Source organism: Rhea americana, unplaced genomic scaffold (assembly GCF_003343005.1).
Source record: "Rhea americana isolate MKP2758 unplaced genomic scaffold, rheAme1 scaffold_83, whole genome shotgun sequence".
Lineage (NCBI taxonomy): Eukaryota > Metazoa > Chordata > Aves > Rheiformes > Rheidae > Rhea > Rhea americana.
In genome coordinates, this window is record NW_028187012.1 from 830199 (window position 1) to 848231 (window position 18033).

An 18033-nucleotide genomic window follows, 5' to 3' on the forward strand; every position below is an offset into this window, starting at 1 on the left:
GGGTTTCATGTCTGAAAAAAGCTGGTGTTACTTTATATAGATGGTTCACAGGTCCTGTAGCCCCACAGAATTGATGGCTACCGAGAAAATCGTTACATTACATACATGGCTGCAGCTGGACTAAGCCAAAGTAGCAAAAAGTCCACCAAGTTTGTTGTTGTGTGCTATGCTTTTTCTTCCCTAAAGTTCAACATTAAATAAGCTGTTGCCTGTTGGTAAACACCCGTATTACCTTTATCCAAAATATAAACCATCACCCTTGTTCTGGGCTGCTTTTACTGTTTTTTTTTTCCTTTTTTTCTTTTTTCTTTTTGTATGATTCTGTAAAACAAGTCTCCACGTAAGCCGATGTCTCCTCTGAAAACCAAGAGTCATTGAATGAATTGGTCATGAAGACAAAGGGGAAATAGATAACGCCACCCAGGAATAAAGTCAACTCTCTAGGCTCCAAATTCAAATTGGTCACAGCAGTCGGCTGTGTTGTACATTCTTCTTAAAGAGTCTTAGTCTCGGTGCTACAATGAAAGGTCAGGGTTTACGTACGCTCGGCTAAATCTACCTGTCAAGCTGAAAATTCAGCAGCGTTAAAGTAATGCTAATTGTAATGCAAGGCAAGTTCCTGCTTCCCAAGACAAGTCTAATGATCTCATTTATTATGTATGCAGCGTTTGCCTTACAAAATTAATTTATACAGTTAGGGTTAAACTCTGCTTGGTATAAAAATGGAGTAAATTGGCTAACTACAAATTCACACCAGCAGAGCTTCAGTGCAGAATGGGATGCCTAATTTGTTACTTCTGTGTGATATATGTATTTTTTTCCCCCCGAGTTAATTAATAAAATACTTCTGGGCAGGCAGATTGTTGTAGTCTGTCATTTGCTGCTCTCACGTATTCTAGATCTATTGCTGGAGAATTTTCCTACCAGAACATCCTTACCAAACAAGAAACAGGAGAAACTCTTTCTAATTGCTTTATAGTGTTTAAATAATATGCCAAATTGTAGAACTCATTGCATTAAGATAAAAAATATTTTAATAATATTTTATCCAAGATAATAATATAAAAAGTTCTTAAAATTGAGTGTGTGCACGCATGTATGTATGTGTGTGTATATATATTTTATATATATATTATATATATAAAAATGTGTCATCAGGGAAAAAATGAAAAAACACTGCATTGGCTGCTATTCAAAGAAAATACTGTAGTAGCAAGAAACAATAAACAAAAAGCACTTTTTACATCTGTTCTGCATTGTTAATTATCATAGTTTAATATTTTTAAACAATAATAAAAAAAGTCTGCATCGCTCTGATGCAAGTATTAACGTGAGTTCGTAGAATTCCACCCAGTCTTTGCTAAATAAACACGTTTGGCAGCTTAGCAAATATCGTATGATTGCAGCATCCATGATTTGAATTGAAACAGTGATTTCTCCGTCTGCAAAGAGTCCGTGAAGCGGGCGACGAGGCTCCCGGGCGGTATCGGAGGCGGCCGGGCGCCCGGCCCCGGTCAGACGATGGTCTCCTTGGAGTTCCTCTTGCCGGGCTGCAGGCCCAGCAGCGACTGCTGGGCGGAGGCGACGGCGGCCGCCTTGGGCAGCAGCAGGATCACCCGCTGGTTGGTGCGGCGCCACTCGTTGTAGAGCCKGCAGTGATAGCGAAAGGACACCTGCGGGGAGACGAGACGAGAGGAGAGGAGAGCAGAGCAGAGGAGACTGCCGCCCTCCGCACCGGCGCCTTCCTCCGCGGCGTGCCCAAGGACACCGCCGGGGCGAGCAGCCTTCCTCCAGCTTTGGCAGCAGAGAAGAAAATATTAAAAAAAAAACTTTATTTTTTTTTTTTAATCTCTGTACGGCTGTCTGCTGTTGAAGAGGGGAACCTACGGCGCTTGGTAGCATCGGCTGAGGAGCTTTCGGAAGCGGCAGCGAGAGCCAGGCTCGCTGCTGCCTGGGAGCCTGGTGCCGCGTGGCATGTTCGACCGCCACCACCTCCTCCTCTTCCTCGGCCACGCGGCCCGCTGCGGCCCTGCCTTGACCAGCGCCTGTTCTCCCCGGGAAGCCCGTAGTGCTCCAATCCCCCTCCCCAGCGCTGCAGGCGTCAGGATTACCCAGCGTGCGAGTTGAACTTAGTTAAAACTGAAGTTTTAGTTTAAATAGAGGCCTGYGTTTTGGGGTGGAAGCTTTCTTCTTGGTTCTGTTAGAGTGAATAAATATGGAGAAAAAGCAACAGTMCGTTAGGCAGAACTTGGCTCTTTTACGGGATAAAATAGCTTAGCTGCTTTAAAAATAGCATCGCTCCCGTTTTCTGCTCGCTGGGGTACTGTGGTGTGTAAACAACCCATCTGCTGGCGCTTACCTTTGGAGACTACGAGCTGATGGAGTGCAAGTACAAYGAAATTTTAGCTCTCTGATTTCCCCGGCCCACGGGGAGCCCCGTGGCGCGGAGCGGCTCCTGGCGCTGCTCCCGCCGGAGCTGCCTGGCCCCTTGCGCCGGGGCAGCGCCGCTGCCCCGCTCGCCGCCCCCTCCTGCCTGCCCGGCGGCGGCTGGGGAGGGTTATCGGCCCCCGAGGGGCTTCCTGCCCGGCCCTTCCCCGAGCGCGGCCGTGCTCCGGGGCACCGGGCCCCGGTCAGACCGTGGTCTCCTCGGACCCCCGGTCTGCACCTCCTGGGCAGCCTGCGGTTTTTCGGCGAGTCGCGCGCTGAGGTGGTTTGAAGGACCTTTGCTCGGGACTCTGAGGGACATGTCTACGCGCCGGGCGGGCAGCGCCGCGGCCTCGGCAAGGCGAACCTCGCCGCGGAAGCGAACGGCCGTCCTGTTAAAAAGGAAGCGAGGCTGCTTTTCACGGAAAAGGAAGCAGAAGCAAAATGAACAACAAAAAAGCAGCAACAACCAAAAAATACCCCCAAACCTGCAGGAGGCTGAGGTACGATTTCTCGGCGGTCCCTCTTTTTGTGCACTGCCAAGGTTCGCCTGAAGTCCTCTGGAGGTGAGACAGGCTTTCGCTGTCAGAGAAGACGCGCAGGAGGTGGTCCCTTCCTCGGAGCCAGCCAGCCGTTCCCCTGGGTTTTATTCCAGGCTTACTGGGGGCTCAGTGCAGGGGTTTCTTGCTCTGGGGCAGCTGGGGGTGGGGTTTGATGAACAGCTAGACCACGGCTCGGTAAACACTTATTTTTTCTTCCTAAGCCGGACGGGTGCCCGGCACACGAGCGCCGGCGSCCCTGGCTGCACGGTGGGAGTGACGCGGCTGTGCAATCTGGACAGCCGCTGAAAGAGCGAGCAGCTGCGTGTCTGCAGACCTGGGTGCAAGCGGCGTCCTGCCGTGGCTTTCCCACAGAATCACAAGCGCCAYGGGCACGGGAAATAGGAGATTTACACCTACGCTCAGCATTTTTGAAGTTGTTTGACTTAAATTAGCCGGATGTTGGATCAGAATAAAATACGAATGCTCTGGGGGAGCCACGTTATTCCTGCAAGGCTTTTTCCTGCGCTGTACCCTCACCTTTCGCACCGCRTCTTTGCCAAAAACTCCCGTAGTGTGTCTTGAACTCGTCTTCTCCAGGTTACTTCCTTGCTCCTTCCTGCAATCCCTTTGGGATTTGGGAATGGGGACCCCAAAGGCAAACTGTCTGTCYGGATTTCCAGAGAGCTTAACTGCTCTGGACCCAAGGGGTCTCTCGCAGCTGTAACTTAAAAATTGGGCTGGACCACGACGACGCAGGACAGTCGCTGCACAGCGGTCCGCCCTCCCTCCGGCGCCCTGCGGCAGAGGTGCACCTCATTCCCTGTTTTATTCCCTCCCTTACTCCTGAGAGTTAAAAAAAAAAAACCCCAATACTTACTAGGGTCCAGAAGAGGTAAATAGTGAAGAGTGCGACAGTGAGTGCAATGAGGCCAACRGCTTCTAGCCGGCTACTAAAGTGCAGGTGGTCCACTGCTCCCCGCAGGCACAGCCAGCCGGAGATGGTCGCCAGCGGCGTGATGAACAAGAAGCACACCATGTCCCCAAAGAGAGTCCGTTTCTCGTGCTGGGGGCCCGGGTTCCTCAGCCACTGCGGGCGAAACGGACACAGAGCACGCGCGTCGGCGAGGCCGCGGGAACGGGCCGCCCCGCCGCCGCGCGCCAAGCCTCGGCCTGCAGAAGGGGCCGCGTTTCGCCGGCGCGGGCTGGCGCAGCGCCGGCCGCCACCGCGCCCTTCGTGGAGGCGGAAGCACGCGCTCTCCTGCTGGCTCGAGAGCACAGAAAACACGTTCGCTCGCGTGTTGTACCCTATTTTAAGGTTTTCTTTCCCCCCCCCCGACATGTCACTTACAATACTGGCAGAAGCCCCTTTTAACTTACTTTCAGCAATCCTGCAAGCAGCTATGAATGTGTAGCCGGTTACTYCTATGATGAGGACAAGACTTGCAAACCAGGGTGCCTGAAAGTCRTCTGCCAAAGCCAAGGTTGGCGGAGCAGCTATCAGGCCGCCATGGGCCTGTTTCTATAAACAGGAATTTAGATAGCAGAGGTGGAAGAAGTTCAGCCTACAACAGTACACCGAGACCTTTAAATAAAAAAGCCTCATCACTCAAGTCAATGTTTAATTGGGAAAACTATCAAGCCTGGTGACTTTTGCCAATGTAAGCTGTAGGAGTCGGTCAAAACTGCTCTCTGCGACTGCTGCAGCATCATTTTATTTTATTTTTACTCTCTCTGAGCACAGCTATGTGCACAGTATTGCCTAGGACAGCAAATATTTCTGTCACTGTGGTGTCTGGAAGCCCCTGAAGAATTCCCAGGCCAGGCAGAGGAGCCAAAGCTTGGCACAGAAGACGGGGGTTTGCCGGCCCTCGGGCTGCCTGAGTCGCAACAGCCAGGAGCAGGACAGGACACCAATGCCCAGCCTGGCACTTCCCTCCTGGGCCCCCAGCTCCAAGCGCTGAGGTGCTGCCAAAAGCGAGAAGAGTCACGCTCCTCCTGGGGGCTACGCTTGTCATCGGGGCGACATGAAGCAAAAGCACGGCAGCTCTGGGCTGGGCAGGCGTTGATAAGACGCACGCGTCCTTAATCTGCAATAGCAGTTTTTCTGCCGCAGAAGACAAGGGAGCAGGAGGTCCTTYTGCACATGGCTTCAGCACTACGGATGCCTGGGCCAGCGGCAAGCAGGTTGTTTCAACCCTCTCGTTCCTCCCAGTAGACTATGTGGCAGTAGGAGAAGTCTTTTTTTTCTAGTGCCACAAAATAGAGTTGGAGAAGCAACTCTTCATCCCTTCATTCCCAGCCACTTCAGGTTGTTTTTCCTTCCTCCCTACAGTATTACAGCAATGGCCAGGGGAAGAGCAGCACTCGAGAGCTTTGGAAAGGGACGGCAAGGTGAAGAGCCTTCTGCAAGGTGAGGAACATTCCTCATCTGGCTCTTCTGCCCCTCCGTTGCTTCGGAAATCTGCCTCAYCTTTCATCACTTTCAATGCACTGAAACAAATACAGCATTTATCTATCCATCTTAATCCGGGGTGAAACAACAGTCAAGAAACCGAGCGCAGCCAGGAACAAGCAGTCACTTGTTCTCATCTGGTGCTAGCAGAAGGCCACAAATCAGCAGACAAGTTTGCTTCAGCTTCGCCTTTCTCGGATGGAAATAATGAATTACCTACTTCACAGGGTTTTCGCAAGGTTTAATTGCAACAGGGTAACTCGGCAGCCTAAGATCCATTTTCCAGTAAGAGTCAGGAATTTAGGAGAACAGAAAAAGATATTTACAAGTGATTTTCTGTAGAATGTAGGCTTCTAAGCTGCTAAGGACTTTTAAAGTCCTATGGCAGTGCAAAGTGCTCCGTAACTACTATGYGCTGCTACAAGGTAGTTGTAGGGCAAGATGCTAGTCAGAGAGGGAGATGCTATCTTGGCTCGCCTTCCACTTTTCAAACAGCCTTAACCTTACAATTATTTAAAACATCAGAATATTGGGGCAGAGCTTATATAAAATAAGGAGACTTAAGTTACGTTTGAGACCTAACTTAAGTTAGGTTTTTAATTCACTGTGACTTTAAAGTCATGTGCACGAGGCGCACACCACTTTCTTTTGGAGATTTTGTTTACTTAAAAACACTCCCAAGGGTGTGTGCCTGGTTGTGTTCGGTTGCTTCTAGACACGACAGGTTGCAACCTTCAACTCGTCCGATTTCCATGAATCCCTGTAATGAGGAACCTCCGGGAAAACGAGAGGAACGGAAAAACGCCTGCTGGCCGGGATCCTGCTTTTAAACCTGACTGTCGAAGGGTTTTGCGCAAACTATTCGTTTAAGGGGTGACCTGCGAGGGAACTCAGCGGGCAGCGCAGGTGTTCACCATCGCCCAGGGCAGACCCGAAAATGCTAAATATCTTTGCACCTCCGCACCAGTGGGGGCTGTTGCCCCGTTAAACGGGTGCTGAGGAAGGCGCTGCACCGCCTCCAGCTCCGTTCGCTGGAGCAAGTCAGGTATCAGATGGGGCCAAGCTCGGTAAGAGAGGTATTAAATAATAGATTAAAAAAACCCCTACCACTCCACAGTCTCACCTGAGAAGCTGGGGAAATTTCAATAGCTAGCTCTGAAATAGAAGTCAGAAGCAATGAATAAGTAATTTCAGTGGCTGCACGGATTTCAGTCGCAGCGTGCGTTTTTCTCCTGAAGTAGCGCGCACACGTTTCTACATTTGCTTCTGTTTTGGCTCTAGTTTCGGGCGTTCGCTTCGAAACGCGCCCCGTCAACTTCCTCCAGAGCTAAAAAGCCGGGTCAGCAAAYGCTGAGCGGGTCCGAGCCCCGAGGCACCGGCAAAGCCTCCGCCGAGACCCCCCCAAACAGTCACTTATGCAGCGGGGCGGGCTGAGCCGTCCTGCGCCGCGCGTCGGAAACGGGAGCCCCCCCAGGAGCGGCACCCGGGCGCTGGCACGCTGCCGAGGGGCTTTTGCGGGGGGTCGGTCAAGCTAAATGCGAAGAGCTGCCAGCAGAAACCCACCGTAAAAATGCCTCCAGATTTATGAACTCAGACATACCCACACTTCTGCTCTTGCCAAAGGCCAGATCCTGGAAGCCCTTACCTCATAGGGCTAACGCCCGTGAGATGACTCCCAAAACCTAAATAACGTGCGTGCTCTGTGTTTTCCAGCTTTCCAGGTCAGATCCTCAGGCTGCTACCAGCTTCTGCTGGAAAGCTCCCTTTTTTTTTTTTTTTTTTTTTATTCTATATTTTTCGCTCAGAAAATTGATTTTACATAGTAACTGTTGCTTAAGTTATACCAGCTGCAAAGGAGACTATGAAGAAAATCCCCCACGCTGCTTTTTAGTTAAGGTACTTAAACAGCTGCCCCGTATGAATGGGGGGAGGCAGGCGGTGCAGACAGGCAGGACTCRTCTTCCTTGAATTTATTTCCCTTTGAACTAAAAATGGCTTATTACGCATCAAACTTTTATCAGTTCATTTCATTCTTTTCATGCCGATAGSTCTGCAGTGATGCTTGATGAAAACACTCAGTAAACAAGCAAAACTGCTAGCAAATATTATTGTTTCTGCTTTCACTCCCGCAGTGACCTATGGGTGCTTTTTGCCTTCAGCTTTGAGGGAGGAAAGACTGATACTGGCTGGGTTTTTGAGAGTATTTCTCTTGGATGAATGACAGTTTTTTAAAACAAACCATTTATTGACCAAAGAAGAAAAGGAAATCTGAATAGATAGTTTTGATTTGATTTTTTTTTGTTTTGTTTACCCATATGCAATTCAAAATTAAAACCTCCCAGAGCAAAACAGAAGGTGTGCTTGTTTTCAGGGCAATGAAACATTTTGGCTGACTCAAAACTTTTCAAGGCTAACATTTTTCCAGGGAAAACAAACATTTGACAGTTATTTTTCTGCTGACTTGAAAAAATACTCAGTTTTGGGGGTTCCTACCCATATCACAAATTCAATTATCGGCACAGTGTTATCATCTTCCATGGGCTGCTTTTAGAAAGGGCAGAGTGAAGCTAACCAAGACGTTTCCTTCCCTTAGCCCCAGTGATAGAGGTCCGTCTCTTTGACAACTAGAGATAAAGTTTTGAGCTCTGCAGTTTTATTAGCTAGTGTGACAGCCTCTTCATAACCAGGTCTGTGCTTCACCCTTATTTTAAGTAAGGTCACAGGGAACTGTTGATGCCTGCAGGAGCCAAAGCGACCTTCTAAAATAGCAAATGAATTTCRTTGGCATGTCTTTAGAAGCAGAGAGAACAGATTTGTGTACTATGAAGATATCATTTTTTAGATTTTTGGTTTTGTTTTGTTTGGCAAGATGAATAAACTGCAGTGCAGGCAGTAACCAACCCGTGGTGGTAAGCGAGTGAGCAAGCAGGGTACTGCAGGCTCCGCTGCTGCTGGAGCACGGCTGCTTCTGCGGCCCAGAGCTCGGGCGCCTCGCCAGAGCGGGGAACGGGGTCTGATAAACAGCGCTTGGCCGAGCTGTGGGAACAGAGGGGCTGGGTAGGTTTCTGGATTATAAAATTTTAATGTTTAAAAACWGGGCTGATAATTATCTGGGAGTGAGAACAAATAACACACGTTGCTAAGTTGTGCTATAAAAATCTATGCAATTTCCTGCAGCCCCAAATAAATAATATTGTACCCTCTGACATTATTTTGGCTTATTACTAGTCAATCTTCCTATTACCCATTTTTAGTTTACATTTCAGGTGACACTTGCAATAAGTAAGTAAAAGATTCCAAGATGTGTCAAGAAAAAAGATTTTTTTGGTGCTTTGGGAGAAACAGTATTTCCTTTTATCTGTATGTTTGGCAGAGCCACTGTTCTATTTTGGATGCTGCCATTCCCACTTAGGCAGACAAAAGTAAGCATTCAGAAAAATCACTCAACAAAAACCATGTTTTGCATTTTAAATCAAAAGCAAAATAGACTTGCTGTTTGCAACACCTATTTCCTAACGTTGCAGAAGTCCTGATCTAAAAGCTCAAACGTGTGGAAACAAAAGGGATGGTTAATAAAAGCTTGGTAGCCCTCCCAAAAGACAAAAATACAATACAACTTTTCACCTTAGCACCTATTTTCCTGGAAAAAAGAAGCCTTTGACYTCAGGTGACAGGAAATGCTACTGGCAGCTGATAAGGCAGCAGCTGAGAACTGTGTTACAGAAGCACCATCTCCAAAGGAAAGGCATTGATACTGTTATTTGAAACATAAATAACCGCACCTTTGAAAACCTACGGTATCTCCCCTTCAGCTTAATAGTCCTTAAAGACTAGCACATGGCCTCTTCCAGAGCAGCTCTTTACTCTATAATCATTCAATTACTTTCTTCTGGGAACATTCCTCCAGATGTTTTTCCTCCTTGATTGCTGGCCCTTAAATTCAGGAAGGAGGGGGTACTGCTGCAATGGTCTGATTCCACAGGCTGTTCTCTGKTAAGTAGTTTTTGCCTTTTCTTCCTCAAGCTGTTATTTTCATTYGGCTTGATTTGTTTGCATTCTTGCTCTTAGCACTATGAGAAAGACTTGTGCTTGTTGGGGAAAGCCAAGGACTAGAGCAAAACTTTCCTGTAARCCTAAAAGAACCATTTTGCTTCTCTCTAAAGGAGTGTGAACAGGTTGTCTGGGGCTCTGGGTTGCTCCCTGTTAGGAATGAATGGTGCCTGGTACTCTGAATGTAAAATGCCAGAGTCTTGAGCAGGTTATTTTTTCAAAACTGTATGTGCAGTGGGGTTAATTATTCTTTGTACTACTTTCTTTAAAACTCAAACATCTTTTTTTTTTTTTTCCTAGAATGCTACTTGGCTGCTTTAAACTCTCCTGGGGTGACTTGGGTCTCCAGGGGGCACCTGCCAGCCACAGGTCCGGTCCTGTGGACAGTGAGGCACTCTCYGCTGGCACTGGGCATGGCGTGAGCAGCCTTTTTGGCGTACCTGAATTAACACTGGTTGGTGTAGCTCACTTTATTTCCTGGCTAGCCTCCCTTTCGCCCATTTTATGGATGCTTTCTCTGTCATCAGTTCTTCTGTGCTCTGCTCTCACCTTTGAAACAAGTGCCAGCACTGTTGTGGCAGTGGGTCCCCAAGGCGCCTGTGTCCTGCCCTGGCGTGCCGTAGCGTTGCTGTGCCTCTGGGCTCCTGGAGTCGAGTGCGTTTCTCTCACTGTGCAAAGTCACTGTTTTTCTTCTGGCCTTATCAACCATCCTTCTACTAACCACGTGCAGCAGATCTGGTGGCTAGYTGTTATAGTAATTTAATGCTAACAATTTATTTCATTGGGCAGTGGAGAAGAAAAGCAAGCTCAAAAACCAAAATCCTAGCAGATCAAAAGCATGACTTGCAAAGCCCTTGCAGAGAAAGTAAGCTCATGGTTCAGTGTTAGGCTTCTGGAAGTCTTAAATTATAATGCAAGCTCTCCTTAATCACATCATGCCTAGTTAGTTTTCTCTTCCTTTCTAGTATGAACTCTACAGGCAGTAATAGCTTGGAAAAGACTGAAGTGCACTTCTAACCCGTAATACAATGTTTATCCTGATTTTATTTTATTTTCTCCTAGTCATGCTGTCTAGCTTGTTGTCACATACATACATATATATATATCTATTTAAAAAAAAAAACTGAAACCATTAGATAGCAGAAACAGCTTGGTCTAAAATGTATAAATAACAAGCAACACTAGTCTGATTTATGTGGTTGCCTTATGGTGCTGTGCTGTCTTTATGTTGTATCCGGTTGTCTTCTAGCAACACTTCATAGAGCTTAAGTACTTTGCAGTGCTGTGATTTGAATCTGTCTCTATACTAAGCCAAATGGAAGCAAGATAGATGCAATATGGAAATTAAAAAAGATGATATATCAAGCTTGTTGAATCTTTATGCTGAAATATAGCAGAAGCATCTATGCTAATGACATCATACATCTCCAGGATCACAGAAGCTGTGGACAGGCCGTGTTAAAAAGAAGCTTATAAAGAGAGGTCTGTAAGTCACTAGCTATGCAGTTTCACTGGGTTTGTTCTGAGATTCTTCCAGTTTATTGCAAAGTACATCATGTCTACGCATATACACCACTCTACCACTGTATTATAGGTTTTTGTTCTGTTTTTTTTCCCTTCCAGCATCCAGAGTTTCTGCTATGTCAGTATGGTTGATCTGTGTCAAAGGTAGCTAGGATCTCACTGGCAGTGGAGTGATTAGGATGCTTAAGAAGTAGAGCTGCTTATCAGTAGCTGCTTTTCTTTGGGATTTGTTATTGCTAGGCACACTCACAACAGATGTTCCCAAGCACGTGTGCCATAGACTTCTTATTTCCAGCAGTATGCATAGGGATGCTGTGCATCTAGCATGTGGTAGAAGAGAGGGGATCAGATCTGGTGTGTATCAAGATGCACTTTTTGAATTGAACTTCATAATAYGATGAGCCTTGTGGCTGAGAGGAAGGTGAGTGGACTAGGAATGTGGATGTACGCAGCATACTTTGGATTACTGGCAAATAACCCTTCTTAAGTGATTCAGATGCTGTGGGTGACTCCAAGCAATCCTCTTTCCTGAAGAACGAGCTCTGAAATCAACAGAAAAGGGGCTACATTTGCTCTGCTGATGCCTGCTAACTGCCTCAGTATGGTACCTAGCACAAATATGACTTGAAATGGCCACTCCAAAGGTGCTACAGAAAGCTCATACTCTAGTAGATTATCTCTGATGTTGGTGGTTTCATGTTTTCTCAATGCTAGAACTTGCTGGGGGCCCTCCAGCAGGGAGAGGAGTAGAGAAGAAGAAATTTATAGTCCCCCCTMCAAATGCTTTTTATAGCACACCTCATCTCTTACTCCTTTACAATAGTTCATCAYGTTCTCTCCAGGACTACTGCTATGATCAAGTTCATGAGTGGCTGAGAAATGATGAAGTCTCGAGTTCTGTAGAAAGCATCGGTCCAGCCACTGAGCAGAAGTCCCAGTAAAAGCAGGGTCATCTGGGAGGAGCATGGCAGTTCCTGGTTAGCTTGATCCATAGGCAAATCGGGACATGTAAATGCTGAATGTCAGGTGGGACACAAGAGGCTTCTGCACTCTCTCTCCACTCATCAGACTAATCTGTGAAGGCTCTGAAGACAAGTAATTCTTACTTATGACTGTAAAATTGCAGAAGGCAGTCCTGACAAGTGGATTTAGGCCAGCAGAGTGGAGATGAGGAAGAACATAAAGAAGACAACTTCTTTTGGCTAACCAACCTCTGACAAATGCCCGTGGAGGAGAAGACACGCAGGCACTTTCCTGGGGTGTGTTGAAGAACAATGAACGGTGCCCCTCCATCTCACAAAGCTGGAGTGAGTAAGGGAGGCACAGAGGTAGCAAAATCTGTTCTTTTTCTTCTTCCTTTCTTATCTCCAAGTGTCAGAGCCACATAACCAGCGCTCGCACATGCTGCTATGCAGAACCAGGTCCTGGGCTACAGGAGGTGGATGGTGACAAACAAATCGCTTTCCCCAAATACTGTAAATGGGGCCAATCTCCTGCTATAGTGCCAGATTCAGAAACACATTTCTTCTGGGGAAAAGAATTTGGGTCAAAAAAAGTAGAAGTGGATTGAGAATGTCTGAAGCTTTCCACATTCAAGGTTGGCAGGCTGTACTACAGCATTTTYTGTCACTCTGGCTGAGTTTTGGGCCTAAGACAGTGGGCAGATTGTATGTTTCTTGGGATATGTTTCTYTCCCAAATAATAGAACCATGTCATSTCACAGCTGAAGAGATGTCTCCCTTGACAGGTATTGTAGTTTGAAACTCAGCTGACCAGAGAGGCTTAYYGTGGAGGCAAGATACAAAGCATAAAAGGAGAAGTGGAGGCCAAAATGGACTGTATCTTGAATTTTTGGCTGGGGGTGCGAGGAAACTTAGGCTGCTACTCATAACATAGGCTGGTAGAGAAGAAAAAAGGCTTTAACTGGATATCTGACAGAAAGCAAAGGTGTGTGATCACTGTATTTTTACATGTGGTATGCAGGAGGCAGAATATAGCTGCAGAGATGTCTCTTCTTCCTGAGCTAGAGATCTCCTGTTTGAGCGCGTGGGCCCACGTCCTTAGAGTGAATGTGGGCAATTGCTCAAAAGAAGCAAAAAGTCATCTCGCAATGATTTTTCTTTTATGGAGCACTTGCTTTCCTTTAGTAATGAACTAATAGCAAACTAACAACATGGGGGGAAGAAACAGAGTGGGTTCACTAACCTGCTCTGATCAAATCATTATGCACAGCAAGAAATCCTCTGCTGCTTCCATAACAACGTACACAGGGGAGGAAGGAATATGGCTGAACAAGCAGCCATGCCACTTACTGCTCATTTCATTTCAAGCCCACTACTCCCATGGCATCTCCTGGGTGCTAACAGCACAAATGCTTGTCAGATGCGACCTTTCTAGATGGAGTAAGTGAAGTATCTCAATTTGTTTCTGTTGAGATTTCCCCCACACTCGTGGCTAAGCCCCACAAAAGCAAGGACCTATGCAGTATTATGTTTTCTCCCTACCCCTTTACTGTTTTCTTTCTTTGTTGTTGTTTGACCCCTTTGAGAATGTGAATAATAATTTTTTGAATAGACAGAACCATTAGGTTTTTTTCATGATGGAAAATCTCTAGGAGAAAAGAATATGATGACTGATTGCTTAAAGCATTTTTATACTACTTATCACTGAACAACAGATGGAATATTTTTTCTATATGAAATATGGCCTGCTGAGGAACTATGGGATAAAGCTCCTACAGGCAATGCTCTAGAAATGACTTTGAGTGTAATAGTCCCTCTTGACCTCCTAAAATGCATAGGTAAACTGATTTGTTTTCACCTCCACTGAAAGGACTATTTACCATCTCCATTACCTTGTTCAGAGGCMCTAATTATCTTACTGAATGAAGAGAACTTTGACTTGGGTATCGCCTCGTGTTTTGAGCTGTGCAAGCAAATAGTAGGAGGAAGACAGTGGCAGAGAGCTGGTTACACTTCCCTGATTTCCTCCCACCCCAGCTGTCGATAAGGATGGAGTCAAAAGCAAGTGCTTGCTCTGGTTTGGCYCTAGTGCAAGCGTTACGGCAGGTTTCCGCTGTATCTTTCTCCCCCTTCCCTTGCCCAGAAGGCAACACGGGGAGACAGACARCACAGTGCTTTAGGACACAGGGAGCATCTGGCCCTGTATTTGCTTTGATTATGCTTTGCAAACTTTCAGATTTGCTGTGATTATTTGCCCTGGGGAGGTCTTCAGATTTAACAGCAGTATGTGTATAAATAAGCACAACTTTACAAACCTAAGTTATACCAATAGAAATGAACCTTTCTGATTTGTCCTTTTGCTTATGATTCATCTTAGTTACTCTTTGTTTCTGCTTCTCAACTTTAAAAGCACAACTCAAATCCCTTCTAAATCAGAAACATTCTCCTTGTGTAAGATCAAAAAGAACTTAAAAAGGTTTTTTGTTTGTTTTGTTTTATCATGACCCTTCTTGCAACTGCACATAACTGTTGATTGCTGCATTGGAGAGAAAAAAAGAAAAAAATAAAAAGGTAGCTGTGGTAGCCCATAAGCRAGAAAAGACTAGGTAGTAAAGAGAAAAACCTCATTTAACAATGCACTATGTTTCAAAATGTTCTTGCACCTGGTTCTCATTTGTCCTCAGTTGAGAAACCAAAGACAGATTTTCTTATTACTGAGTTTTGTCAGAAAGAAAGCTCACTTCATCAAGGAACGATCAGATGGCCAGACTCCYCTGTCCTGGGCAAGGGTAGCTCTTGCTTTCAACTTCTTCAGTTGTCATTTGCTCTGAAAAATGTCACGTTCCACTTGTGCAAAGAAAACTTCACAAGCAGCCGTTTGAGGGAACAACCTGAAGAGGCCGGACTCTAAAAACCAAACTGTTTACTTTGCACTGTCTCAACATCACTTGTCTTAGAAGGCAAACCGAATGGTAGCATCCTTGCACCAAAACCTCACCTATGTGCAAATGAAAATTGTTTGATGTAGGCTCATAGCAACTGGCCAGAAGAAAATGTTACCTCTAYGGGAGACTGCTCAGCCATAATGGTTTTGCTGGTCAGTCACTGACAGCCTGAGAATATTCAAATCCAGCATTTCTCAAAACAAGAGCAGCTTCCTGGGAGTGCTTGGAGTTGYGCTGGGAGTGCCAACGAGCAACTGGCAGTCGGAGCAGAGCTGGCCTGGCCTTTCCTTGGTTAGGGTCTGACAAGGCTGTGGATCTTGCACTAAAGACGGTGTTATGCATCTAGCTTACTGATTCCAAAGAAGAATAAAGATGTCCTTAGGTTAGAACACAAATGTGTGTCCAACTACTTAACCCAGCAAAAAAACATTTTTGGTAGCCTTCAGTAAGGACTTTTTACCCACTCTCCACACAAGCCTCTTGCCCTCGCTTTCCAGCCGCCATTTTCACCCTTATCTGTCAGTAAGAGGAAATCAAGATTTCTCCCTCGCCCTTATTCTTGATACTGTGTCTCCTTCAACCAGTTCTGCAGTTTACAGTGACAATTAAGATGTAAAGGAAGGATATGTTGYATGGAATCCAGTCCTGGCATTTAAGTATTTGGGTCACCAACTGGTATAAGATGCTTCTCATTATTTTTATAAAATGCCACTATTTGTAATTCTCTTTTGATTCTAAAAGGAACTACATTTTTTTTTTCTTCAAATGAAAGTACAGGAGAGAAAAGATAACTAACAGAGGAAAGCTAATGATCTTGGCTGTTTTTTTTTTTTTTTCCCCTCTCCTGAGGATTAAAAAAATCTGGAAAGTGTCACATAGCCACTAAAACATCTATAGTTGGCAATAACTGAATTTAAATTGATAAGGGAGAAACAACTGCCCAATTCACTGTCTAGTCTGGTACACAGGCAAAGGGAGGCTAAAAGGTCGTTCAAGAATCGCTAAAAATGCCAGACGCTGAGCAAGAACAATTCCTTCTTGTGGGCTGGGCGCAGAAGCTAGCTTTCCAGGGCTKCTTGCTTTTCCCTCTCTCAAAGAAAGGAAGCAGACAATTCCTGGCTATMTTAAATACTCGCAATAGTGGTGTTTGTCTAGCGTTCCACTGATGAACTGCCAATTCATTCCGTCGCCTCTCTCTGCCACCCCCTACCATGTTGCCTGGTATAGTATGTATTTGCTGCGCCTTGTTCCCAAAACTTTCACTTATGTTTACAGTGAAGCAAAAACATCAGTCCCATTCTTCTCACTTGTATTGATTTGCTTCAAAATAAAGGTTTTGTTATTCTTCCGCTTTCCTTGGGCTCCTGCCCCTCATCTCCGCAGCTTTCTTTTGCTTCAGTGGAGCTGCAAAGGCTTTGTGATCCCTGTACAAAAACAGTCGCTATTTGCTCATTAAAGCTAAGCTTTTGAGGACATGCCCCATTTACTGACCTCTACCAAAGGCCTGGGTTTGCGCTCTACTGCAAACCTGAAGTGGCAGAGTTCACAGTAGCTGGTGTTCGAAGACGACAGCCAGTGCTCCAGGCAGCTGCGGTGAATCGTCCCCAGGGTCCCCGTACATTCGCATGGAGAAAGCAGGTCCTCCTGGCTGCTGCCCTCGTGGCAGATCCTGCACATCGGCCTGTCGTTGAAGGGGCTGCTGCACGGGGAAAGAGAAGTTGCCGGTCGGCGTACGGGCCCGCGATCTAGGGTATCTCCCTCCTCCTCTCCGCGCGCGGGCTCTGACTGCGCCCCCGGTGCCTCCGTGGATCCCGCTCAAGGGTAACGGCAGTGAAGAGCGAGGAAACCATCCCGTTCCCTACAACCCTCCTGCTTTTACAGCAGTCTGAGGAAATGGAAATGGTATGAAGTTGTGCTGTGATGCTCTGCATGCACCTCTGAGCACTGGGCACAGCCTGCCTGGACTGAGACAAAATGCACGCCGTTAAAAAAAAACTACTACAAATAATGGGGGGGGAAAGCTCTTTTCAGGCTGCCACACCGCACATGCGGTACGAGTCTTCACAAGAGCGCAGCAGATCAAATTTTCTTTGCTGTTTTGCTAAAATCCAGGGCTCCTTCAAGATCGGGGCCGTTTTTCCAGGTTTCCACTGGGGAAACGGAACTGAACTTTGACTGAAATACGGAGCCTGCGGACCGCACCGGGCACCGGTGCCTTTGGGGTGCCCGAAGCGCGGGGGGAGGAGGGGAGCGCTCACCGGGAGGGAGCGGGCGGCCTGCACCGGTGGCCCGAGCAGGACTCCTGAGGTTTCCTCCTCCGGAGCAGGCTGAATCATTGCAGCCGGCTCACCTGAGCAGGGGCATCCCTAGACAGCTTGCTTCCTCCTCCTCCTCCTCAATTTCAGTGCAATCACGAGAACTTAACGCCGTACCTCCCGCGACCGTTACGAAGCTGGAGTGCGACTTTAATTACCGTCTCGGGGGGGCGGCGAATATTAAGCAAAAAGCCCCGCGTCCCGCCTGCGCGCTTTCCAAAGCGTAGCGTCGCCCCGCGCCGGGGCCGCCCCCCAGCCCGGCCCCGGCGGTACCTGTGCGTGGCCAGCGTCCGCACCACGGTGGAGAGCAGCTGCCCGTCCTTGGCCGACACCTGCATGACGTAGTGCGGGCGGCCGCCGGCCGGGCCGGCCCCGCCGCCGGCGCTCTTGGCCGCGGGGGCCGCCGAGCCGGGGCCCTCGGGCAGCACCTCGGGCAGGGGGCTGCAGCGGCTCGTCATCATGGCAGCGCGCGGCGGCTTCGCCCCTACTGGCTCCGGCGCCGACGCGGGGTCCCCATCTAGGGAGCGAGAAAAGGCGGGTTAGGAGCGCGGGGGCCGTCGCTCAGCTGGCGAACGTCGCCTGGCGCAAATCCGCGGCGGCGGGGCAGCGACACGCCTCGCTCTTTTTCTCACCGCTTAACGTGCAATTTAAGCTGCACCGCGGACCGCAGTCATTGGGAAGCGAAGGTGACGCCGGCAGCGAAGAGCCCGCGAACGTGCGCTCCCGGCACCTTCGCGCGCTGCTGCTCGCTCCGCGTACTTGTAAGTCGGAGGCGGCGGCGCGATGCGGTAGGCGCGAGGCGGGACGCGCGGCCGGGGG

At 47.7% G+C, this 18033-nt stretch overlaps 1 protein-coding gene across 12 annotated transcripts in view; it reads right to left on the reverse strand.

The window, feature by feature from the left end:
• Window positions 1-1154: 1154 nt before the first annotated feature.
• The window catches only part of MARCHF3 (membrane associated ring-CH-type finger 3), a 79257-nt gene continuing 62378 nt past the window's right edge, over window positions 1155-18033 (reverse strand). For 7 of the 12 annotated variants that reach the window (XM_085323241.1, XM_085323245.1, XM_085323244.1 and 4 more), the window contains 4 exons: window positions 17488-17731; window positions 16391-16598; window positions 3844-4053; window positions 1155-1673 (listed from right to left, as the gene is read on the reverse strand). In XM_085323241.1, the coding sequence (XP_085179367.1) occupies window positions 1515-1673; window positions 3844-4053; window positions 16391-16598; window positions 17488-17675 (765 nt within the window). In that variant the 5' untranslated portion in view covers window positions 17676-17731 and the 3' untranslated portion in view covers window positions 1155-1514. The other 5 variants (XR_014898041.1, XR_014898039.1, XR_014898040.1 and 2 more) reach the window with 5 other exon arrangements.